Consider the following 26,244-nt stretch of genomic DNA (forward strand, 5'->3'; position numbering starts at 1 on the left):
TGAACAACTTGAGTTACTGTCTTGCTTGGAAACTGTGAGATTGTCATGTCTATAAAGATGATAGTTGTTGGTTTAATCTAAATAAAAGTTTGCAAGCATGTAGTTCTAGACAAATGTGTGGCCAATTAATTTATAATCAGACTTGTTAAAACAATTGCTTTTATCAAAACTGTTGGCAAATCAATCAATTCTCTGATCTTGTTTTTCTTTGTTACAGCAATACTATTCAATTTACCCATACTCAGATTGAAGCTATACGTGCAGGAATGCAGCCTGGACTAACTATGGTAGGAATATTTTTAAGGATTTTATACTCTATTTATTTGATTTTGGCTTTAGAGTCTGTTTTACATTCAGCAAAATACCAGTAGTGCCCATTTCTGTAGCCTTGCTGCGGTCACTTCTATTAGTAGTTTAAAAATAGGAAAAATTAATGTATAAAGGTTCAACATCCTCCCATCTTACCAAAATCATACAGAAACACAATTGTTTTCTGTATAACTGTAGCCTGTGTTTCAGTGGCTGAAGACTTCCCACAACTGAATTTACTTTTTCAGTGGTTGGATTGCAGGTTTTAGACTGTAAAGCTTTTGCCATGTATGTAATTTTTGGCTGTTTTAAATTACTGGCATTATTTTTAGTTTGATCTGACTCCATTAAAGGAAATGAAAGTCATTGAATTGTCTCCAGGGAGCTTTTTTCTGCTGCTTTGTGAAATCTAATGTGCAGTCCTTTTAGTTCTAGAAGTCAGTAGGGTATAAAGTCACAAACCAAACCAAAGCTATAGATTTGTTATGAAAATAATTTTTGATCAGTGAGTTTCTGGAAAGGTCTTTAAGGTTTACCACTCTCAGTTAGACTTTGACTTACAGGTACCTGTCTCCCACTGAAGTACAGTCTATGCTGGTAGTGACTCAGTGGAATATTTGAATGAACTTTCTTTGATATTCTTAATTTCTTCTTGGCCTATATAGGTGATAATGCTAGTTTTTAGGGGTTTGTATTGATATTTATTAGTACCATGCTCTTCCTCATTTGTTTTACAACTCCCTATACACTGGCACCCAAAGGTGCAAGGCAAAGGAAAAAATAAACTTAAGGAGAATTGTATGCCTTTTTTTTTTGTCCCTGACTACATGTTCTGAAATTAGTAGTGTTGTAAATGTGCATAAAAGTTACCTGAGTTCCTGGCAATTTTCTGAATAATGGTATGTTTTCTAGTAGAAGATAGAATATCAACTTTAAGGTCTATTTGGAAATTAAAGCTCCTTTTTGAATGCTGTGAAAATGGCACAGTGATAGATGCTTCAGATTTGGTTATTAAACAATGTTGGAAGGGGTTTACATAATTGAAGTGCTGGGTTTTACATAACTGGAGTGTTTGTCTAAGAATACCCATGCCAGTGTGTAGGAGTATTGTTTTATGTCAGTAGTATTGTCAATAGAAAAGAGCATTGGGAAATTTAAAATCTTCATTACAGTTTTGTAATATGTAATTAACACATAAAAATACTAGAGAGGGGGGTCTCTTAAGTCACCTAGTTTATTTTTGTATTTTTTTTAAAATAGCATTCCATACTGTTTATTAATGTCATTTAATATTTGTTGAACTATTAATGACCTTCAAATGCAGGTATGTAATGCATTATAAACAACCATCTACCTCACTTTTGGAGGGTTTAAAGAAAAGTAACTTCCTGCGCCTGGTACTTTATCAATTTTCATAAATATTTGAGGTGGCTGTTACATAATTTGAACTTTTCTACTAAAACAGCATTTGCTCATGTTTTAACGGGTTAGAGAATGAGAGTCAAAAGGGAAAAACAATGACAAAGTCAGCTTTTTGATTTTGAGAATTTATTCTGACTTTTTCTACTATAGCACCCAGTTTTTTGCAGGGAAGTAAGGCAGACTGAGAAAACAGTTACATAATATAGGCCTATGATTTATTTTATGTCATATACTTCTAATATTTTTGAGAAGTGCAATCCTGATTGCTTTTGAATCCAGTGATCAATGAGATTCTTAAATAATGCAAGTGTGATTTCATAGCAGTTTGTAATGTGTAGGTACATATGAAGCCTGCTGTTCTGTGCTTCTTGATGCTGAACAAATTACTTTGAGATGCTCTGTAGTACTTGGACACCTTTGAAATGTCTCAGATATCAAATTTTGAATGTTGTTGGTATAATTGAACCTGTAAAAACTTAACTGTTGGTTACTTCTGTATGATCAGTGATAGAATTTTGAGTAAATAAAAAAAATGGACTTTTTTTTCCTGTTCTTTATATCTCTCTCACATTAATCTTTCCAATTGTGTGTTTTGATGCTTTTTTCACTGTTTCCCGTGTGTAGCCTGTCCCAGGACTTCTCTGAGGAGGTCTGTTTTCATGGGTTGTGAAACAGGATGGTATTTCATATGCTGGATTACCATATTCCTTTTAGGCAGGAATCTGCCTAACTAATATGAATTAATCTTTTATGACATAATGTACGTGTTCTTGAAGTTCACAAAAGCCAGCCAGTGATTGCGGAATTACCATATTCCTCTTGGGCAGAAATCTCAATTAGCATTAGGCTCAGTCTTTCATGGTGTATGTACATATTCCTGAAGTTCACAGAAGCCAGCGAGGAACTGTACATGAAACAGAAGACTTTTTTGTTGTTAATGTATAACGTCAGTGTCTCATGAGATTGTTCTGGGGTTTTTTCCCCAACTGGCTATATTTTTGTATTGTGCAATATTCGGATAAATTGTGTGTTGATTTTTGGTTTTAATTTTTTTTCAGGTAGTGGGTCCACCTGGTACTGGAAAAACTGATGTAGCAGTCCAGATAATTTCCAATCTTTATCACAATTTCCCAGAACAACGAACTCTTATAGTTACCCACTCTAATCAGGTAGTGTCAGTCATGTATGAAACTTTTCTGTAATTAAAATCAAGAAGAACAGCAAGTATTGAGATCAGTAGGTTTGGGATTTCAGTTGTCTCCACAATGAAAACCTGAGTTGGCTTTGGTGCAATTTTGCCAGTTTCATAATGTGAAATTAACTTTTTAAATTTAATTCTGAACTATTCATCAGAAGTTTTCAATAGATTTAACTGGTTGGGGTCAGAAATTTGGAAGTATTTTGAAAAAGTGTCAGCACAGTTCTTACAGTTGCACATTTACTGCATGTGTGCCAGATTTTCGCCACTTGGCTTTTTTGGACACTGGCTGTCCTGTGCTTCATGCTTCTAAGGAAAGGCCTCCTGAGCGGAATGCTTGCTTCCCAGTCATTAGAAATGGAGTCTAGCTGCTAATTCTCAATCATATGTAAAATAAAAATGATAAAAGTCTTCAAGACTCTTACTCTAAATCAGCATCTGGTTTGGAAGGGTTTGTTTGGAAACCAAGGTCATCTATTTTCTGGTCTCCCTAATTAGCCTACCCTATCTCAGTTGTGAGCTATCTTAACTGAACATACCACTTTGAAAACATTTAATCTTTTTCTGTCAAAGTGAGAACAGGCACTTATGCTGTTGATCACTGAATGGTGGATGGGGCTTCCTTTTGGTGAGGAGTTACAACCTGGAATAATACAGGCCAGTCTGCAGTGGGTTGTGGGAGAGTAACAGGCAGTGAAGGTGAGAGCATGTCCCTTGAGGAGAAAAGGACGTGATTTGAGACAGGTAGGAGACTCTTACCAGACAAGACTTACATGAGAATATGAACTTGAAATTTTACTTCAGGAAATAAACTGTATCTCAGCAGGGTTCTTTCCCTATAACTTGATGCTGTTCTTCAGCATGTTTGATGACTTCCAGCTGACTTGAAGTAAAAGTGGAGCTTGGTCGTGTTTACTCTTAGTTTCATAACTTGATGATCCAGTACTTACAAACTTACTCCTTTGAAAGACACTGAATTGGGCAGTTGATGTTAAGCTGTTAGAGAATTGAAGAGTTTAAGGCAGGAGATGTAGCACACCTTGAAGTTTAGTTCAGCAGGATTTATTTACCTGTATGGAATAGAGTCACAGTACCTGCCAGTCAGTACTGGATCACACTTTTCTAATGTACAGTAGAAGTTTAAGTCATTTTAAAGTCATCTAACAAAACCAGTGTTTACCAAGTGTGCTTCTTGAGGCAGTTTTGTAAACTGATAGCTTTATCGACTGAATTAACTAGGTGATAAAATCAACTTTTAAATTTGTCTTAAAATTGTAAAATCAAATTTGATAGTTGTATAAAGTATGCAAATACAGGAGTTTTAGTAGGTGAATTTCCCTGTTGTCAAGATTAAGAGCTCTAGTTACAGTGTTAATTTCATGTTTGCTTTGGCTTCCATTTATACCAAAATAAGCATAATTTCCTAGCTGGCTTACTAGTAATTCTTCAGTTTTTCCCTGCAAGAGCCTCTGAACTTCTAAAAACTAGTTTCTCCTGTTCTTGTCAATCTTTAGGCCTTGAACCAGCTGTTTGAAAAAATCATGGCCCTAGACATTGATGAGCGCCACCTCCTGCGTCTGGGTCATGGAGAAGAGGAATTAGAGACAGAGAAAGATTTCAGCAGGTGAGTGGCCTGGTTTCAGCTGGGATGGAGTTAATTATCTTCTTAGGAGCTAGTATATGGCGTTGTGGTTTGGCTTTGAGGTGAGACTTCAGTTTCTCAGGGCTTGTTAGCAAAAAGGCTGGAGGGGCACAAGGAACGGGGAGGGGACACAGCCAGGGCAGCTGGCCTGAACTAGCCAAAGAGGGATTCCATACCATGGGACGTCATGCCTGGTGTATCTACCCGGGGGGGTTGGCCGGGACTGCGAGGTTGTTGCTCCGGGACTGGCTGGGCATGGGTCAGTGGGTGGTGAGCAGTTACGTTGTGCACCACGTGTTCCTTTCTTCCTTTCCCTCTGGATTTTATTCTTTCCCTTCCCCTTTTCATTATAACTGTTATTGTCATCATTGTTATTAATGTTTCATTTTTATTCTCTTTGAATTATTAAATTGTTCTTTCAACCCTTGAGGTTTACATTCCTTTCCAACTCTCCTCCCCATCCCTCAGGGTGAGTGGGGACTGAGAAAGTGGCTGTATGGTGCTTAATTACCAGCTGGGGTTAAACCAGGACAGTGAGAAAGGAGGTGCTAATGATAATCTCACTTGCATAAACATTGTAGCAAGATGTATGTGTTGAATCCATCCTACCTTGTAAATGAGCAATGAGCTGAGCTTGAGAAGCTTTTACTTTTCTCATATTACTGAATCCTAGTAACACAGAGTTCACTTGTTTTCAATACAGGAGTAAGTAATTTTGGCTCTTATTCAGTAGAGAAACTGTGTTCCCTTGAGAATCCAAAGGCAGAATCCGTCAGTTCCTTGTTCACAAACTTAGCTGTTTGAATAAAAGTAGTTTGTTATTTTCTGGGCCCGTATACACTTCATAGAATTAATTGGTTGTGTGAGAGAATGTTGAATAAGAAAAGTAACTTTGTGCAGTTAAAAATTTTTTCTACAGATAAAAGATCGCTTCTGCTGGCATGGTAAATATTGCATTAATAAATATAAATGTTAAATTAAACGTTCTGCTTTTAATTCTTCAGAATGATGCTTAACTACAAAGTTGCTTATTTCATTGGCAAATAACACGTTTTGAAGAATATATACATAAGGAAAGCTATCAACTCTATATCGATAAAGACTTAAGAACCTGTTCTTGTAAATATTTGAAAGTTTGTCACTTGTTAGTCCAATTGACATCAGTAGCACTTCACACATTCTAAGTGGGGGTATAATGGTCATGCACTGGAAATAACTGAACTTTCCAGTACTAGATTATAAAAGCAATACTTTGACTTCAAAAGCTGCAGTAAAAATTAGATATAGTCACTAGAAGCTACCCACATATGCATAGTTGAGTTTCAGTTAGCAAAATAAATACTTTATGATTATTTTTTTTTTTAAATTGAATGCTTTGACATAGTCACATTATTCCAGAAATTTGATAGCCAAAATCTTAGTGCAATGATGCCATGGAAGGTATTTATTTAGTAATATCCATGGTTTAGTGTATTCCTTGAACAGTAGGGCTCATCATTAAAAGGAGTTTTCTTTGAGTTGCTCTACATTTTCTGTTTTCATTGTTTTTCAAGGTAACTCCAGACCTATGGGACATTACTGGAAGTCCTGTGGGTTCTGGCAGTTTGGGAGGGAGAGACAAGGGTTGAGGAACATGTTTAAAGGTGCACTGCACACTGAGAGGATAGGTTTATTTCCTGTATGTCTTTCGTTTGTTTTTAGATTGCTTCTGGGTTCATGGTTTTTCTGTGTCAGGCTGCTTTAGAGGGCACAGTACTGCTCGAGGAATTTCTTCTGCTTGAGAGCTGTGTTCCTTTTTTGCTCCCTCTGCAGGCACAGCAAAGTGGGGCAGGGGATATAAGAACATAAGGTGGAGAGGAGCTGGTTAAACTGGTACTGCCACCTAAACACAAAGGGAATCATAGCTAAAGAAAACTTACGTAGCAATGGACAAATACATATAAGAGGATGTACGACTTAGGTTGTGAGAAACAAGAGGACATTGGAAGTGTGAGGTTTCCAACAAACTGGTTGCAGTCACATGTAATTATAATAGATTAGTTTTACTGAAGAAGAAAAACCTGCTTAGTATTCCAAGGATCTTAACTGTCATAGTTCCTAAGGAAATTGTTTTTTTCCCAGTTTTCCAGAACAATGTCGTATTCAGTTGTGTCTTAGTAAATTCAAATCTCCAGTTTTAACTACTCTTATCCTTCTAAATAAGACAGTAGAACCTTGTGATTACCAGGGATTGGGTTGGGTTTTTTCTGTGCAGAAAGCGTATTTTATGAAGGGTAATTTTAATAACCTGAAAGTTAGCCTTCATTCACATTTGAGCTTCTAACTATGTATGCATTTTTAAAAGAAAGTGTCCTGTTCCTCTCACTACTTTAAATCCACCCATTTATACTACTTTTTAATCTGTTTTCTTTTTTAGTAATGTAAGTGATTTTTGTTCTTGTACTGCTTCTGGGGGTGGGGGACTGTATGGAGTAAAAAAATTGATTTGTAAAGGAAAAAAATTGAGCTTAAACTGTGTAAGAGGAGGAAGAACAGAAGGAGTAGGTTACAAACTAATCATAAAAGTCGTAAAAGTTATTCAACAGGCAGTGATGAGTACAGGACTTCTTATATGTGGATGCAGACCTGTCAGTTATGGTGGGCTAAGCATTATTGCAAAATGTTTTGTGTATTGCCAAAGGAAGTCAGCCTTATCATACTGAAACTTGGGATGTAGGTTCTATTTATGATGGTCCACAGACTTGTATAACTTGCTTGTATTTGTGTAAGTTGTAGTGTACCATAGTTCATGAATGGTACATTGGAAGTAATGCTTTTCTGCTTTACAGATTTACTAACACTTAGGAAAGCTTTTGTTATAGCGATGGAATGAAAGAAGCTTTTTCTACTGTAATGGCTTTTGCATAGCTCTGTAAATTATTAGGGCTCAACTGATAAAAATACTGTGTGGCAAGTTGTTAGTTTTTGGAACTGGGTAGTAGTTATGGGGTTTTTTTTGGGGGGGTGTTGGTTTTTTATGATCTCTGAATGTGATATTTAGATAAAACAGTTGCAAATTAAATACATTTAAACAAAAATTATATTTGATCCATTTTGTAGGTACGGAAGAGTTAATTATGTGCTAGCTCGAAGACTTGAACTTCTACGAGAAGTTGGGCGATTGCAAGAGAGTCTTGGAGTCCCAGGAGATGTTTCTTACACTTGTGAAACAGCTGGCCACTTTTTCTTATACCAAGTAAGGACAGAAATACTTCCACAGAGACTGTATGACCTCAGCATGTTATGAAACACTTTTGTAGAAATTGGAGCGAATTTTTGAGAATTGAGTCCAAAAAAAAAGCATTTTCTTTGGTGGTTTAAAATACAGTAACAGCCAAAGTTACAATTGTGACATTACTTACTTGTATTGCTATTGCTTTAAATCCTGCCTGGTGATTCACCCATTGAAAGGCTGTCACCGCTGCACATCTTGACTGCTAGCAAGGATTCTAACCTGAAGTTTCTCCTTCAGATAGGAAGATCTGTGGGCTGCTTTACATTTTGGACAAACATTAGAGCACCTACTCAGTGGTCCCACTAGAAAGCTTTTATGGCGTTACATGCCAGTGTGAAATCAGATGCATAATATACAAAATGTTGATTTTCTATATATTGTATATCCCTCATTTCCCTTCCATGTATTTTTCAGTGACATGCTTCACATTAGCAATTAGTGTGGCTTAAGCAGACTTGTAGAGTGGTACTTAGGATCAAATGTGTGCACTGTGTGTGTTTTTAGAGATGTTACTCTAGGTTAGCTGTAGTGTGCACGTAAACCTAAATGGAAGTTAGGTGTTGAAGAGTGCTAGGAGCACTGCTAGGGCTCATCTTTTGGTTCAGCTTCCTCCAAAAGAATGCCGCTTGGTATTTAAGCCAACGTACTGTAAGTGGAGGTAATCAAGTGATTAGCTTCTGTATTGGATTTATGCAGCAAGGTTTTGGTAGCAGGGGGCTGCAGGAGTGACCTCTGAGAAGAGGCCAAGGGCTGCCCTGTGCTGGACATGGCCAGCTCCCACAGACCCACCACTGGCCAAAGCTGAGCCCATCAGTGACACTCATGGCACCTCTGTGAAAACATCTTCGAGAATACGTAAAACCCCAATGAGCAGTAGCTGAGGGCAGAGGGCAGTGTGAGAAACAACTCCACACATGAAGGTCAGAAGGAAAAGGAGGGCCAGGAGGTGCTTCTGTCACCAGAGCAGAGATTGCCCCACAGCTGATGGAGAGAACCATGGTGAGGCAGGTTGTCCCCCTGCAGCCTGTGGAAGACCCCATGCCAGAGCAGACGAACGTGCCCTGAAGGAAGCTGCAGCCTGTGGAAATCCCATGCCAGAGCAGGGGAGAAGCGTGAGGAAGGGCTGGCAGAGATGCGATGTTATGAATTTGAATAAGCCCCATTCCTTCTGCACTCCAGGTTGACACACTGCTGTCAACCCACGGCAGCTTCAAAAGTGTTGTCCTGATACAAGGTCAAATGCTAATTTAGACATAACTTTGTTTTGTGATATTATTTTTTTTCAATATTGCATGTGCAAGACTACACTTTGCAAATGACTTTATGATACGAAAGTGACATTCTGACTTTTTTATTTGCCATAGGTAATGTCTCGTTGGGAGGAGTATATCAGCAAAGTGAAAGTTAAAGGTGGAAAATTGCCAGATGTTACGGATGTCTCTGGTTTCTTTCCTTTTCACCAGTATTTTGCAAATGCGCCTCAACCAATTTTCAAAGGCAAATCCTATGAAGAAGATATGGAAATTGCTGAAGGGTGTTTTAGGCATGTTAAGAAAATATTCACTCAGCTTGAGGTAAGACATGTCACTGGAAGGTAAGTGGATCTGCTGATCCTATAAAAAACTTTACACAGTTCCGAAATTCTCATTTGCTCTACATCCTAAAAGGAGTACGTATCTCTAGGTATCTTCATTAGTTTGCAGGACATTCAGGTGAGAGTTTACACCTTTGAGTAATATAGACACATCTCACAATAGAGGCAAGGGGCTTATCTGTTTGTTGTTTTTTTTTTATCTTGGGAAGCAGCCATTCTGCCAGTTTGGTTTTCACTGATTAGGTTACTAGGGTTGGTGTCCCTATCACTGTTCCTCTGATCCTCACAGGGTCACTGTATTTACAGTGAATTGCCTTTAATCAGGTAACCTAGAAGTAACTTAAACAGATTATCTCCTGTTTTTCCCAGAACTGCTTGAGAGGCTTTTAAAAGTTAGGGTAAAGGTGACCTGTGTATCATTTGGTTATATTAACTGTGGTGGTCTTTCTAATACTGAAGTTGATGTGATGTTATGATACGGTAAAGTATGGAACAGGAAGATAGAGTAGAACAAAAATTTGGGGGATTCTGAAAAGGTTCCTCAGAATTAATTGAATAATTGTTTGCAAATTTATATATGCACACAGGTTGCAGAATTCATTGATGTATTTTTAAAACATTGGTTTTTGTAATATTGTGGTTTCCAGGTTTAGCTTTAAAAGTATTATTCAGATGGGATTGTTAACAGCAGATACCTCCTAACTCTCTTACCTAATTATATTAAGAAGGTGGCCAGATAGTTTGAGTGAATACCTTTTATAAGCAATAATTTTTTGTATTCTGACTTTCTTTTCACCTCCATAGGAATTCAGAGCATTTGAACTTCTCCGCAGTGGCCTGGATAGATCCAAATACCTGTTGGTGAAAGAAGCAAAAATCATTGCCATGACTTGTACTCATGCTGCTCTGAAACGACATGACCTGGTTGAATTAGGTTTCAAAGTAATGATTATACTACACTAATTGGTTTCTGGATTTGATTCCTCCTGCCACTTGTATAAACTTTTTGTCTGTCCTAAATCTAGGCAACTAGATTATTTTGAGTTACAGCTTTTTTACCAGTTTCAATTTGTAATTTTACTTCTGTAAGTAAAGAAAAAATTAACTTCTGTAAGTAAAAGATGAGATCACTTGTAAGCTATTGCATACATGAAAATGCTTAATAGTGCATGTCTATTAAAGAAAAGTTACTTTTGCCATGTTAGATGGAACTGCAGTGATATGACTGAGTAATAAAACAAAGGTAGAATTGAGGGGAAAAAACATGGCCTTTATAACTTTCTTTACCTTAAAAATGAACTATGATGCCATGCTGTTTTCACTCTGCAGTGTTAATGATAGGTATTAATTTAGTACAGACTTCTGGATGAAAGCTCACCGCCAATAATTCCTTCGGTATTATTTTTCTCTGATAATACACTTGCATTGAATCACGAAAGTGCTGCTTTTCTGCTTCAGTGCAAAGATACCAAATTAGTTTGTTCCACTGCAAAAAGGTTTTCTCTTGTGGATGGGTTGTGGCATATGGGAAGCATGTCATGGATTCCTTCTAGATGTAAGCCGTGATTGGTACAGATGGATCTGCCACTGATGTAGAAGGATTTTTACTGATATTGTGCCTATAAGGTAAAATCCTGCAGTAACTGTCCCGCCCATCAAAAACCAAATGAGGAATTGGTGTTTACTTTTGGTAGGCTGAATAACAGCATTATTATGTTATTAATTGTTATTAATTGATGGGCATCTCTTTTCTTTCTCAGTATGACAACATTTTAATGGAGGAGTCTGCTCAAATTCTGGAGATCGAAACCTTTATACCTCTCCTGTTGCAGGTTAGACCTGAATCATAAAACATATTACAAAAGATGATAAATGAAAGTCTGTGGTTTTAAACAATACAGAATATTAAAAGGAAAATGTCTTGTGCAGAAAGTAACCTAGAACAGATGTTTGCCATTAGAGTGCACAGTTAAGAACTTTCATATTGTTCTATATTAGTTGTTTATCCTTGGGTTTTAGTATTACGGAGTAAGCTACTATGGTTCTAAAAATGTTGGTTTTATTGACTAAATAGTAGGATTAGCAGATTTTAATTTTGAAAATGAGAGAGTGAACATGTTCATGTAAACTAGGTCCTGGCTTTGTTACTTTTATTCTATCTCATTTGATAGTGATTATTGCTAATATTTTATTTTTTTTTACATTATTACTTCTTATTAAATAATGGTTTTGTTTCCCAAGAATATCAGACTTACATAATTGCCCTGTGTTATCCTGTCTGCTTGTGGTGTTTGGTCAGTTTCAAGATTAACAGAGCTGGAGAGATACTAAGTACCTACAACTTTAAGGAAACTTGAAGCCAGATAGAGAAGAGATATTCTAATTGATATTACACCTCCACAGAAAGAAAAGAAATGGTTACTTGTTCTGCTTCTACTGTTGCCCAATAATTCCACAACTTTGGTCCAGCTCATTGGTAAATGTTTAGCCTGCAATCAGCTGCAGCTTGTACACTGTTTGGCAAACCAGCAGTTGGTAGATAAAGGAATGTAGTTGTGATACAGTTGAATGGAAGTCTTGCAGCTGGAAAGGTGCTGCTAAGGAAAAGAAGGAAGGAAGGAAACTGAAGTTCATGTGGCCCATAGGATACTTACAGTACAGTCTGTAGGAAGCCAGGTTAGCAATAGCTCAGTAACACAAGGGGTTGTTGTGATAGAGGGTCAACACTGCCAATTTTAAAGTTGAGTATGTTTCCCTAAAATTTTTTTTGTTTTTGTTGTTTACTGTAATCATTTCTAAACTCAACACGTTCACTCAGACTGTCTTGAAATTTTTTGTGCCTCCAGCGAAGACTATTTATCTGTGGTTGCTTTTAGCAACTTGAGAGGCATCACTTTCCTCTTTTTAAGAGCTAGAGGATTTCATAAGGAAGGAAAATGTGCTTCTCAAACATCTGTGGCTCTGTAATCTCAGATTATCATGAGATAAAATTTCACCTCTCGAAGTGAAGTATGGGCTCCCTCAGGAACTCTGTGCAAACTCTTTAGCTGCAAATCAGAAGCTGATGTGTGGGAAATCAGTAAAACGAAGACAGTCTGTACTGTGGACTTGATTCTTACTCTAGTGACTCTGAAAAATACACAGTCTGCATTTGCTCATGATCTGAAATTAAGCTTCCTTCAGAAGTTTTGCCCGGAGGAGATATTTTTATTGAAAAGGAATATTTTTAAGTCTCTTAGAAAACCACATCCAAGCTTTTGGATTTTCATTCTGAAGGAAAGTTAATCTCAATTGGAAAAGGCGTGATAGAAGCTCCATGAAATATTTGATATGATTTCTAAATACAGCTCATAATTTTTCACTTTGCTGTTTAACAATGGAGAGTAGAATACAATTGCAGGAAAGTAACTCAGTATGGGCCTAGTGCACAAAAGAATGTGTGTGTCCAAGTTAACCATATTGCTGTTAAACCCAAGTCCTGTTTTCAGTTGCTGCTTAACTCTGTAGGTTTTTAAGTTTTAGGGACATTAATGTGGTACTGTAACACCTTCTTGGTATGTTAAAGACTGCAGAGTTTTGATAATTATGAGCAGGTAGGCAACTAATTCACTCTCTAAACTCCAAATACTGCCTGAACTGTGAACAGGAGCACATATTTCTCAGTCTTGTTTGGGGTGTTTGGAGAGCAAGCCTCTGTTGGGTGAGGCTTCTCACAAATCATAACACAACATTGTACTGCAGTGCTATGTAGTGAATAAATTGTGTGGCTTTTACCATGGGTTTCATTACTATATTTCTATATTACTATATTTCATGAAATAAGTATCTTCCAGTGTTTTTCAGATGTTTGAATGAACATTTAATAACCAGGTGCATCAGACTGGTGAGGGGAAATAAGTGTACGTAAGCAATGCAGAAGTTGGAGAGTTTTGTGTAATTAAAGCAGATTATTTCATCACAGAGCTGTATTCTGGGGTTATTCCATCTACAAGACCTTATTTACAAGAGCCATCCAAATAGTCCTGGAATACTGAGGGTTTTTTTAACAAAACCTAAAGAACTAGGCTTACAAAGTAGTAGTACCTGATTTCTTGCACTTGCAATTCAGAGTAAGAATTTTTTTAAAACAGAGTTCTTTATAGAGAGCTCGAGATTGAAATTGATGATAAGAGCAGAATGGTTATATAGAATGGGGAAAAAAAAAAAATTAGATCTCTTTCCATGCCATTGAAAATTACTTCTGTCCTCTTACTTTCTTACTAAGACATCTTTAGGGCTGAGGAGCTAGACAGTCCAGAGTTCAGTTTTCCTTCTTTGCTCTCTAATCAGAGAGGGCTTAAGAGCTCTTCCATTTCAAGAGGCAAGAAAAGGAACTTCAGGCTTTGTCTTGAATATGCTCCTGTGGGGAAAGGACAACAAACATACTGAAGCACTTTCAGTCCAAGAGCTAGGGTGAGGATTAGTTAAGAGGCACATCCTGGTCATGGAAAAGGCCATGTGGGAATTCCAGAGGTAAACAGGTGAAGCATGTGAACTAAAGAGACACTTGAAAGGCAGGTTTGGTTTGTGCCTTAGGTGTGTGAGCACTAAAACTGTTTCAGATGCTTCAGGCAGTTCATATTCACTGTCTCAGAACCCAAGAAATAAACGTTTAAAGGTCTGTTCTAGGATAACACTACTGTGTAGAAATCAGGAGTATTTTTACTATTGTAACTTCTGTAATTGTGGTTCTTCCTTTTGTCACCTGAAAATATATTACTTTTGGCCTTTAAAATAATATGAAATTTATTCTGATGTTTCTCTACTGATTTTAATAAACTTACATGTTGCTTTGTAAGAAACAAGACTTTGTTTTAAACACTTATTCTTTTACTCCCTTTTTCTGGTAGTAGTTTGGAAAGAAGCTAAAAGTCTTTAAAATGGCTGCAGTTCAGTGTAGCTTAAGAACAAATGTTGAAATTTGTTTAGGGCTTAGACTAAGACAGCCAGTGTGACTATTAATGTGTTGTAAACTGAGTGCCTCGATTATATTGTAATAGTTGTAATTGTTTAAATCTAGAACCCCCAGGATGGATTCAGTCGTTTGAAGCGGTGGATTATGATTGGTGACCATCATCAGTTGCCACCAGTCATTAAGAACATGGCTTTTCAAAAATACTCCAACATGGAGCAGTCTCTTTTTACACGGTTTGTTCGTGTTGGAGTGCCAACTGTTGATTTGGATGCACAGGGAAGAGCAAGAGCAAGGTAAGACAGAGAAAACTGCATATCTAGCTTGTAAGAAATCACCAGATGAAAAATTGGAAAAGTGCAAACTCCTGTCCTAACAATAAAAACCAAGCTTACAAAATTACATACGCAAAACTTCAGTTGTTTTGTTCCGTTTGTTTCAGCTTAGACTGGGAAGGCAGATTTTACTTTGCTGAAATGTAGTCAGATTTACTTTCTTTTTTGTTACATAGTAGTACTCTGCTATTGTATGAGTACTTTAATGAAAATATTGAAAAGAATGGTAGTAGTCTTAAGTGTTTAGGGCTTTTTGCAGTTGAGACTTTTTTGCAGAAACTTCCTTTTCTAAACTAATGTATTTAGTATAATCAAGGCTAAATAAAGATTTGATTTGACTATAAAATATTTCCCTTAAAGTCTGCAAAAGGATGCTTTCCTTGTGGTATTTCAGCAGAGCTTTAGCTTTGATTTGAGACAAACAGGTTGTCCATGCAAAAGTGTAAAGCCTTTTTTATATTGAAAGAGATACTGTGTCTCTCTAGTAAGATACCTTTTTTTTATCCATGTATTTGTCATTTCATTGTGGTAATTTAGATGTCAAATTTATTTATTGTGTAAAGTGCATATTTGTGGTGTTGTATTAAGAAGGGAAGAAAAAACAAAAAAGAGAAAATTACTTCATATGAAATCTTGCGGCTCTTAAGTTTAATTATAAATCCTAAATTTTTAGGCATAAAATGGAGTGAACCATACAAATAACCTTTTTTTTTTTTTTCATGTAGGAAATGTTAGGGGTGGTAGAATATTACTTCCTAGTCACATGAACAACAGTTGAGTATGATTTTTAAAATGCAGATTATATCTGAGTATGATGATAAATTAAATTCATTTTGCCATCTACTACTTTGCAACATCTCAGCAAGTCTGTTTGAGATAAGAGAGCAGAATTCCTTCTCTTTGCAGGCAATTTCAAGGATTTTTTCCACAGTTCCTTATGCTTTGTCTTTTCTGAATGTAGCTAGTAGCTTCACCATGAATTATCTGCTACTTTATCTGGTCTGGACATTGTTGTGCATTTGTGGATGAGGCATTTTTGTTATATTACTGTCCCTATAAGTACCAGAGATGATTCAGAATTGGGTAGATTTTTGATTGCTTTCCTTCACATCTCATGTTAATACATGGCAGTACACAAAATAAAATTTCTTTTTTTGCAGTAAGAAGCTTTACAGAAGATAATGCAGAAAATCCTTTTTCTCTTACTCCTTCCTTTTGGTCAAGAAGCATTAATAATCCTTAAGTTTTGTTACCAAAGAGAATTCCTACTAGATTCCTTTGCAAAATTTGTACCCTTCAATGTAAAGCTGATGAACTGGAACAGGCTGAAAAGCTGAGTGTACTGCACTGCAGTGAAATCTGAAGTTTTCTGTGATAGAACACCAAACAGAATCAAAACTTAAAAATAAAAAATTGCTGGATAGCTTGTGTATGTTCATTTATATATATATACAGGCTATCCAGCAAAATTAATTTTTTTCATTGAAAGCCTACACAGAACCCCTCACTTTCAAGATCAATGCTTCCATATCTGAACTATTTTGAATGAGTTCAAGAGCCAGCTTTAACTATTCGGGGTTTGTCTGTGTGTTTTTGAACAGTTTGTGTAACCTCTATAACTGGCGTTACAAGAATCTGGGTAACCTGCCTCATGTGCAGCTTCTGCCGGAGTTCAGAACAGCCAATGCAGGGTTTTTGTATGACTTCCAGCTTATAAATGTGGAAGACTTCAATGGTGTGGGAGAATCTGAACCCAATCCTTATTTCTATCAGGTAAGGGAAGTATTATATGTATAATTTACTTGATTTGGTTATGGCTTATTAAATCTGCAATGAAGACAAACTATCAAAATACAGTAAACTGATGTTTAATTCATGTTCTCAGATAATTGAGTCATATGTGCGCATGATTTTTTTTTTTTTCTGCTTTTAATGAGTTTTGAATGTTGAAAATGGTAAGTTATTATGTTGTACTTTTTGCTTAAAGTGAATGACTGTGCTTGATATCTGTGTTTTCTCAGCGTTATGGGAGGGGTGAGATTTGGTTTATAATTCATTGTGAAACATTGTTTTGGCCTATGGCAAATTAAAAGTTCATTGTAATTCAGCTGTACTGCCACTGCCATGATAGTGAAATAAACAGTAGCATTTCCCCTGTACAAGAAGGATTGAAGTTTGCCCTGTGACACATATGTGAGTTTGAAGAGGTGCTGTATTGATGTACATGGAAGAATGCTGAAAAGCCCAATCCTCAAAGAATGAAACAGTACTAAAAGAAATGTACCTAAGAGGCAGAGAGACATTGAGGCTGAAGGAAATTGCCAAAAAACCCTAGCCTTGGCATTTCTGAACTAAATTTTCAAATTAAGCCATCAACAACAGCTTCTGTCTGTTTCCCTTAAATACAGGAAAACCTTGTAATGAGGTGCTTATATTTTCAGTCTTCTTACTTTTCTTGTTTTAAAAACAGTGATGAAACAGACTCTGGTGCCTAAATCACCAGTTTGGGTTTTGGAAAATTTAGAAGCTGGAGCTGTGTGCGGGTTAATGGTTTAATTCAAATATGGAATTAACACCTTATATTTTGCTTAATATTGTGGAAAGCAAAGAATAGGCTTTAACATGATAATATTCATGGTCATTTTTTCCCCCCTGTGAAGATCATTGAGACTTATATTAATCTATTCTTTTAAAAGGTAAAAGTTATTCGTAAGTTTTGCTTGGGTTCCTCTCAGGTGTTTTTAAATACAAACTAGTATGCTATTAGTGAAGAAAGCAACAGTGAGTCATAATCCACTCACATCTAAATTGAAGGCAGAGTTGTTTGGAGGGCAGAGTTTCTTTTGATTTTGTTTTTTAAGCTCTTAACACTGTAATGTACAAGTAGTAAAAAAGTTGTCCTGTGGAACAGGAACAGCTGAAATTAGTGCCTTAAAAATGGGTTTCTGGTAATTGAGAATCTGAGCACTGCTTTAGACCACTCCTGGGCCAAAGAAGATCTTGAGGATTGAGAGATATTAGCAGAGTATGTTTGTGGCATTGTATGCTTTTTCATGAGGTAACAGTTTGATGCCATGTATTATTTCTCTTTGTGAATTTGGGTGTTTCTTTCCAGACTTAAAGGGGATTAAAATTTGCGGAATAGCTTTACACCCACAGGTGTTTGATATGCCTGGCAACTGCATTTCCCAAGTAATGCAGAGGCCATTTAATAAGAAAAAATAAATGAGGCTGGTATGTCCAGCCTAGTCAAATGTATGCCAAGTGGGGATAAGAGTCTCAGTATAAACAGAGCAGGAATAAATGTCGGCAATTGAGAACAGCTTTTTAACCTGAAAGATAATTTTTGTTGACAGACAATGGATTTAAACAGGCTATGAATAACTTCAGTCTGGAAATAGAACAAAATTTCCTGTAGCCAAAAGAGTGATGCTTTGGGACAGACATTATTTCTTATTATGGCACAGAAAAAAAGTTAGGAAATACAAAATAATAGCTGGTCATTTGAAATTGAGTAAGCATATGGCCTGCTATAGAAATAACTGGATTTAATAATCTAGATGTCTTTTTCCTAATTAATAGTTGAAAGAAATTTACTTACTCGAATTCAACTAATTTTTACTTTCAGGTTACTGGAGAGTGAGTTACTGCAACTTGTTTGCATGTATATTTGGAACCATGTTATATTGGCACTAAGTGTTTTTTAAATGCCTGTATTTACATACAGGTATCTGTAGATTATCAGCTTCTAATACTTTTTAACAAATAATTCCAGTTTTACCTATCAGGTGGGGGGGTTTGGGGCATGGGACCTTTAAGAAGGAAAAAATGAAATATTGTTTGAGTTCTGCAATAATAATAGTTAAGGTGACAGTTCCTTTGTGCAGACAGCTATGAGCATTTAATGCATGTAGATACAAATGTGTAAATATTTACTGGTCCATAAAACTAAATTATATTTAACATTTAATTATTATTGTATTTAAGCACTATTAAGTATTTAGAATTTAATGTTGTTGAAATAAAACTGGGAGCTTCTGCATGAATATTGGAAGGTGTCAATCAGTGGCTAACAATATCGATGTAGGTATTTTCAGCAGTTTTCTGAAGAGGAATCAAAATGAAGTTAAGTGTTCTTTTACTCTTTCAAAATGGCTTTTATTAAATGAGCAAAAAACCCACCAGATCTAGAGACATTTATCTCGGCACTGAGGCTTTTGTCTAAATACATGTTAACATCAGAGGTGGTGTTCTTTTCAACCCTACAAGATGAGTAACGCCTTTTTCTCCTCTTTTAAACTTTAAGAATCTTGGTGAAGCAGAGTATGTTGTGGCAGTCTTCATGTATATGTGCCTGCTTGGTTATCCTGCAGACAAGATAAGTATCCTGACAACATACAATGGACAGAAGCATCTGATTCGTGATGTCATTAATCAGCGGTGTGGACATAATCCACTGATTGGACGGCCAAACAAGGTGACTTTTAAAATATCAGTCATTAGAGTGGTTCTGGTTTGTTTGTTTTTAAATTGTTATATTATAGAACAGACTAATAGATTCACAGCTTTCTGCACAAGTATTCCCTGGTCAACTACACATTCAATAACCTACATTCTATGGAATTTCATAGAGTAGTGCCCTTGTTTCTGCCTGTTTATAATTTGACATACAAATTAACTGAAATCGGTGAAGTTGGAAAGGCTACCGACTACATGAGACAGAACAACTGTCACTTATTTAGTCCTCAAAACCCCAACCAGACAAAAACCAAAGAAACCCCAAACCCACACTTTCAGGAAGATCCACTCAGAGTGGAAATGACTTGATAAAATCTAATGAAACAAATAAAAAACATGGTTATAAAAGTCTGATACTAATTCTGCACATTAAAACTCTGTGTTGTAAAACTGATGGCTTTCAACAATCTTTCAGTGTTAGTACCTTACTGTTAGCTGCCTGAATTGAATAAAAATGTAACAGAAACTTTATACAGTCAGCCAAAAGCTCCTCCCAACATCTCCCAGAAAGAACAGGCTGATGATTTTTTTTGTTAAAGACCTACTTAACCAGAGTTAAAGTGCTTTCCTTTCTCTTCCCCTTTACTGCAGTCTCAGTCTGAAGTTGATGTTAAAATTTTGGTGTCACTGTTAATTGAAATGGCAAAGATTAACCTATGGAGGTTTTTTCTTGGTTTTTGATTCCCTAGGTAACAACTGTGGACAGATTTCAAGGTCAACAAAATGATTATATTCTCCTTTCACTAGTGCGTACCAAAGCTGTAGGCCACCTTAGGTATGTAAGAAGAAACTCTTGTAGTGTCATTAAACTACATGTTTTCTGTATCAGAAAGATGTTCACAGTCATTATACAAACATGTTCAATTATTTTAGTACGTAGTAGAAATGAAGTTTAATGTTATGTATTGGAAGTTCAGACATACTTCCTTTTATAACTGGTACCCTCTTCACAACCACTTTATCCTTCGGTAACGGCTCTTGTTCTATAACTAGTTTATATTACTGCAGATAGGCTGGACTTGATTTCACCCTAGTAGAACAATAGGCATGTAATGCTTGTTCAGTGAATGCAGGGTTAAATTTTCTCATAGACTCCTCCCTGTAAGCAAGCCTTTGGTTTATTTTGTCTCAGAACTGTTTGGTCACTGCTCACATTACATTATTATGTGTAGTTTCAAAAGTTGGCACTTCAGTTTTGGGGTAGGGTGGAGGAAGACTTGTCTAATCAGCAGTATTTAGATGAGTTACCAAACTCACATTTACTCATTCAGGGATACAGAAGTGCTGTTATGATTTTTTTCTCAGTGTCTATCTTTTCTTGTGAAGTCTAGGAAAATAGTAAAGGGTGATTTTTTTCATAATCATTGTTGGTACAGTGAACCCCCTTACATAATGGTTCAAGGATTTGGTAGTTACTGAAACAGTATGTAGGGAGAAAATCTAAAGACAAAATGGTATTTTAGCAGATGATTATAATAATTTCCTTTAATTCAGACTTCTACATCCTTCTAGTTATTTTTATTGGAGCTGTGTCATCAGTGAAAAAGAACGTGATTGATTTTTTTTTTTGTTTTCTGAAGGGATGTCCGACGATTAGTTGTTGCCATGTCAAGAGCCAGGCTCGGGCTTTATATCTTTGCAAGGGTGTCACTGTTCCAGAACTGTTTTGAGCTAACTCCAGCTTTCAGCCAACTCACAGCTCGACCACTTCACCTCCATATTGTTCCCACAGAATGTTTTCCAACAGCAAGACAGGTAGGAACAGCTGCTCTGAATTTTGCTATCTGTAATGGGGGGGGGGGTGTTTGCCCACTTTGAGTGGGCTATAAGAGGTGGGACCATCTTCTTTGCTAAACCAGTGCCTCTTGGATAATTATGTACCTAGAGTTAGCTTTTATCATGATACACACTAACTGTTTTTAATTGATCTTTCCACAAAACTTAGTCATCAATATGTTGTTGCATCTGGGTTTTTTTCCTAAGTTCTGCCTGTGTAAGTCAATAAATAATTTTCATTTGTGATAAATAGGTAAATTTTTAGTTATGAAACAATGTTATCTAAAAAATAGAAGAAGGGCCACACAAAGCTAATTGCTTCTCATTAAAAGAGGTAAAATTACATTTGACTGAGTAATTCAGGGTAACCAATCAACTTTTTTTAAATTGAGGCCAGAATCACAAAAGAGTTTTGTTGCTGAACTAGGTTCATAAATAGGAATCATAATGATTTGCACTAGATCTTTAGGGAAGGGTTTTTATTGATCATGTAAGCCCAGGACACAGAGTAAGATGCTAAATGAAGAAATGGAAGAGCACATCTGCATTGCTTCCTGAGCTTTGAGAAGGGGTGCCTGCATGAACTCAAAATTGTTACAGATCTTTCCCTGGTCTTAAGTGCTGTTGACAAGTTTGGGAGGGAGCCCTTCATTGCAAACTTTCAGGTCCACTGTGCAACAAAGAATGTGGTGGGCACGGTCAGTGAGTGTGAGCAAGAAGGAGCTGGACTGTGGTGGACAAGTAGGCTAGGTCCTAATCTGATCGTAAACTATTTGTGCCTCAATATGTTAAGTGACTCGAGTCCACAATGTACTTTATAGAGTAAGCATCAGAACCTGACCTTTCCATTTGAAGTTTCTTCCTTGGGCTGCAGTATTGTGATTAATCCAGTTCCCCAAAGTGTAAGACCTATACTTCCTATCTTTCCAAAGAATTAGGCTTTTTTTTTTTTTCCTTTAAAAGCATTTCTTAAGAGTTTGTTTTCTAATATAGTTAAATAACCTTTGAATAATGGTTATTTTGCTTTACTTGCTGAGTGTCTGCTTGTTTGCCCCTTCCTTAGAATGGAGAAAGACCATCTCATCAAATACATGTTATTAAGAACATGCCTCAAATGGCTAACTTTGTGTACAATATGTATATGCACATGATACAGAGTACACGCCACTATCAACAGGTAAGGACCTTCTAACTTTTGGAAGATGTGTGTTTAAAGTAAAACTGATTTTTTTAGCAAGTGACGTGAGATGCTGTTGAGATTTGAGACTTCCTATTATGTGTAAAATTCAAGGAAGTTTTATGACTGGGAGTGAGAACATTGAAGTTTTTAAAATCTTGCAGTAGTAACAGCTGTGTCTTTTAGTAATTTAAGCCCCATTTTAAGTCCCCAAAACCAGCAGTAATTGATACCAAGTGCTAGGACATGGCTCTGCCTGGGCCCAAAAATTCATCATTAATAGTAAAGAACTAGCCTGACCAGTATTTACTTGAAGTAAACTTGTGTGCTGTGTTTCAGGTAAGTGCAGCTAGTGGTATTATAGCACCACAGCATGGTGCAACAATGTTTTGCAGTAGAGGTTCTCATGACAAGCCTGTAGTGTATAGAAAGACCAGATCATGTCTTGGAACCATTTTAACCATGTTAGTTCACTCTATTATCCCTGCTGGTTAGCAGCTGTAGCGTTTTTATTCTGGAGCGGTTTTTTTCAGCACTAGTTTAGCACCAAGCAAAGTAGCATGAGGTTGGAAGCAGTTGTAGATGCTTTCTCCCTTCTGTACCCGTTTTTGTTCATGTTTAATCCCTGAAGCTGAATTCAGAACCCAACAGAAACATCTTGTCATCTTACGTATGTAAGCAGAGCTTTAAGGTAGTTTAGGTGATATGCTGAGCAGAAAGCTGCCTTTACTCAGCATACTTGGATCTGTAAATGCCTAGAGGTAGTTGATAGTAAACAGAAAGGGAGAGGTTTTAAATGCTAGTGCTCAACTGCATAACCTTTCACTTAATGTGTGGGTGTGTCATGATTATATCACCACTAATTTGTTCTTTCATGGTACTCTGCAGTTCCCTCGTTTTTTTTCTCTTCTGAAGAATTTTCAAAAGTGGAAAAGATGTATGTAAAAGGGCACTCCTCACTCTGCATTAGCTGACTGTGAGAAGAGAGTGGTAGCATGGCTCTGTATCCTTAAACAGATTAGTCCAAGGAACTTGTCTCTGAGGTCTAGGTTCTGTTCTTTAATACAAGGATTTTTTGCCATCACCTTTCTTCCTTCCACCTTCCACTGACTGTTTCACCTAATATGGAACAGTGTAATCGGTAGAGATCAGAACCCAAAACTTCTCCTTTTACTGAATGTCAGGCTTTCAAATAGTAAATTTCCTTTTCTCTGCAGTTCTTACCCAGTGATTTGGTTTTTTTCTGGGAGGCATAGCTTCAGCCAGATTTGGAGTATTTTGCTATGCAGAAGAAGCCTTTGCCAGGTGGACAGGATACTTTCTCGCTGTTTTGAGGAAGTGCTCTAATTATCTGCTGTAAAGAAAAGGGGATGGAGAAAGAGGAGTGACACTGCTAAAATCTCTTCTTGTAACTGTATGTTTTTTTTAAAGTAGTGAGAACTCACACTGCTGTTAGAAACCCAGTCCAATAAGCATATGATGTGACTTGTTTTGGAGGCAATTTGTCTAATATAGTTAGAGATCTCTCAACTGTGCAGATTGTATGTGATGAAGACTCAATGGACACTGCATTTAGTCACATTCAGATGTAAATGAATAGCCCTGTCAAAACTAGGAAGTGAATACATGTCCTGAAAAGCAGATGACAGCATCTAAATTTTACCAAAAGATGAGTTTGCTTGACATCTTTATCAGATATGGATCCAATCCTTCTGCTAATACCAGTTACTTTTTAGCATCCTATTCTTGTTCAGTACTAGCTAAAATTAGTTACAAAACTGCTGTTTTCCTACTGTGGCAATGAGTCACATACTCCTTGCAGCAGAAGCCAAAAAGTAATCTGGGGGGGGAAAAAAAAAAGCATCGTTACGTTTCTTTTGCCCTATTTAGTACAACATGATATTTTTCCTTTTCTTTTACGCTAGTCTTAACAGTAGTAGTCACGAAGCACAACATGCATCTAACTAAATCTAAGAAGAAAGAGTCTGAATTTGTTTCATGCATCAAGAATATATTTTTGTAATTAAAGCATATCTGGTTTTGAAAAACAATTTTTCTGTGAACAATTAATTAGAGACACCAGTATGATAACATCGAAGTCTACAAAAAAGCGCTTTTCATATCTCTGCTGGCAGTTATAATTGCTTCATAGATTTGCCTATGCTTGTCAGAAATTTGTAGTATTAGTGTCATCTAATTGGCAGTAAGACTTCACTGTAATTAAACATTTAGTCACGTGAAGCCAAGTTGCTTTCAAGCAAAACAAAACTAAACAACCAACCGTGGGAGGTTTATCGACTTTCATTTAATTAAAATGCTTCACAACGTTCCAAGGAAAAATCCATCAAGTCATTAAATAATGTCAGTCTGCAAGAAGTATGAGTGTTTCTGTACAACCTGGAGTTGTATAGCGTTCATCCATCCTCTTAATTCAGTGTATTCTTGAGTTTTTTTTCCCCCAAAGTCTGTGACACAGTTACTATTGCTGCTTATAATAGTATGCAAACTACTCTTTTTGGTTGTGAGCAAAACACTTGGAATATACTAAATTACTTTTCTAGAAGTATTACGTGATAAATGTGTAAGCACTTCTTTAACTGTTACTGGAACTTGACAGCTGTGAAACTTGTGTACCTATGGGTAACATTCACACAGCATTTTATAAGGTATTTCAAGGGGAAATTACTGGAATGAGTTGTTAAAGACAGGCCTGTTAAAGGCCTCAAAAAGCAAGTTAAACATATATAGGAGTCTGAAATGGTAATCAGTGAGATTACGGTAGGAATGTGCCTGTTGCTCCAAGTAGGGATTTACTATAGCCCTATTACTTGTCTGGCTGTTTGGGATAATGAAATGTGTTTGATATACTTGAATTAGAAGTACTGAGTTCTTAACACCCTCTTTTAAGGCTAAAAATGTGTCTAGTAAGACCATTGTGTGAGCCAAGATTATTCTTAATTATTTTTTTTATAGAGGAGTTAAGTGCCTTCAAATGTTTAGGGCTTCTAAATTTTAAGTCTTTGTTAACTTGTTATCTAATGCAAAATCCTAAATATAAGGTGAAACAGTCCAACCTAAAATAGGAATAGGCACCCGAATAGATGTATTTGTTGTAAAAACTGAAAATAAGTTCTTTTTTTAATCATCTAGCGTTTACTGCCCCCACCTGCCATGATTGAAGAACCAGAAGTTACTCAGACTCAAGAGACTGAAGTAGAAAGTGAAGTGCAAGACACGCAGGAAGATGCAGAAGAAAAAGAGAATAAGGTAGGGGAAGAAGTGGTAAAGGAAGGAGAATTGAAAGTGGCCGAAGTGGATGAACATCGAACAATGCCAGAACACCCGGGAAGAGACAGTGATAGTGGAGACAGCGAACCTGAGAATGAGACTGAAAAGTGATCCACGGGATGTTTGTCCTCTACATGTTTTGGAGAACAGATGGGGAAAAAAAGCAGTTAGAAAAGTAATTGCTGTTTGTGCATTGACTTTTTTAAATGTTTGCTTGTGTAACATCACCTGTTGGGTATATTTTTCACTGAATGCTTTGTGGACGAGCAGAAGGTTTGGCAAACATTTTACTGAATTCTTGTCAGTATCAGTAATGTAATTTGATTAATGGATACGCAATTTCATTCTCAGAAGTTTTTCAGTAAAGATGCTTTTTATACCAGTTTTGAGTGTTTGGCTTTAATTCAGTCACTGCGTTACCCATTAAATCTCACTGATTAAGTGTATTTGATATTAGTCAGACACTGCTTATAGTTTCCTTAATATTTTACAATGGAGAATTCCTTATGTAGGGCTGTGCTCAAATACACTGAGATGGTATCTTAGGTGTAGGCTCAAGTTCAGTGAGGTATTTGTGTGTGTGTGAGTAATGTGAATTACCATGGGACTTTGAAGTGTGTAAAAGCCTTTTTGAACGGGGACCTTAGCAGGTTCTCAGAATTTCTTGAGGCCCAGGTATTTAGCGACTTCTGATGCTGTTTTTAATTGATGGTTATTTACAGAAGTAGTAAGGATGCAGCTTTTCAACAGTACTGTTGTT

At 36.6% G+C, this 26,244-nt stretch overlaps 1 protein-coding gene across 1 annotated transcript in view; it reads left to right on the forward strand.

The window, feature by feature from the left end:
* AQR (aquarius intron-binding spliceosomal factor) overlaps positions 1 to 25,866 on the forward strand; it is a 55,548-nt gene extending 29,682 nt beyond the window's left edge. Inside the window, exons 22-35 of the mRNA XM_040602547.1 lie at positions 218 to 287; positions 2,790 to 2,900; positions 4,444 to 4,553; positions 7,671 to 7,806; positions 9,210 to 9,419; positions 10,244 to 10,381; positions 11,200 to 11,271; positions 14,499 to 14,686; positions 16,327 to 16,498; positions 19,032 to 19,202; positions 19,933 to 20,018; positions 20,824 to 20,998; positions 22,083 to 22,196; positions 25,347 to 25,866. Of these exons, the coding sequence (XP_040458481.1) occupies positions 218 to 287; positions 2,790 to 2,900; positions 4,444 to 4,553; positions 7,671 to 7,806; positions 9,210 to 9,419; positions 10,244 to 10,381; positions 11,200 to 11,271; positions 14,499 to 14,686; positions 16,327 to 16,498; positions 19,032 to 19,202; positions 19,933 to 20,018; positions 20,824 to 20,998; positions 22,083 to 22,196; positions 25,347 to 25,595 (2,002 nt within the window). The 3' untranslated portion in view covers positions 25,596 to 25,866. The remainder of the gene's footprint in view (positions 1 to 217; positions 288 to 2,789; positions 2,901 to 4,443; positions 4,554 to 7,670; positions 7,807 to 9,209; positions 9,420 to 10,243; positions 10,382 to 11,199; positions 11,272 to 14,498; positions 14,687 to 16,326; positions 16,499 to 19,031; positions 19,203 to 19,932; positions 20,019 to 20,823; positions 20,999 to 22,082; positions 22,197 to 25,346) is intronic.
* The last annotated feature ends 378 nt before the right edge of the window (positions 25,867 to 26,244 follow it).

Source organism: Falco naumanni, chromosome 7 (assembly GCF_017639655.2).
Source record: "Falco naumanni isolate bFalNau1 chromosome 7, bFalNau1.pat, whole genome shotgun sequence".
Lineage (NCBI taxonomy): Eukaryota > Metazoa > Chordata > Aves > Falconiformes > Falconidae > Falco > Falco naumanni.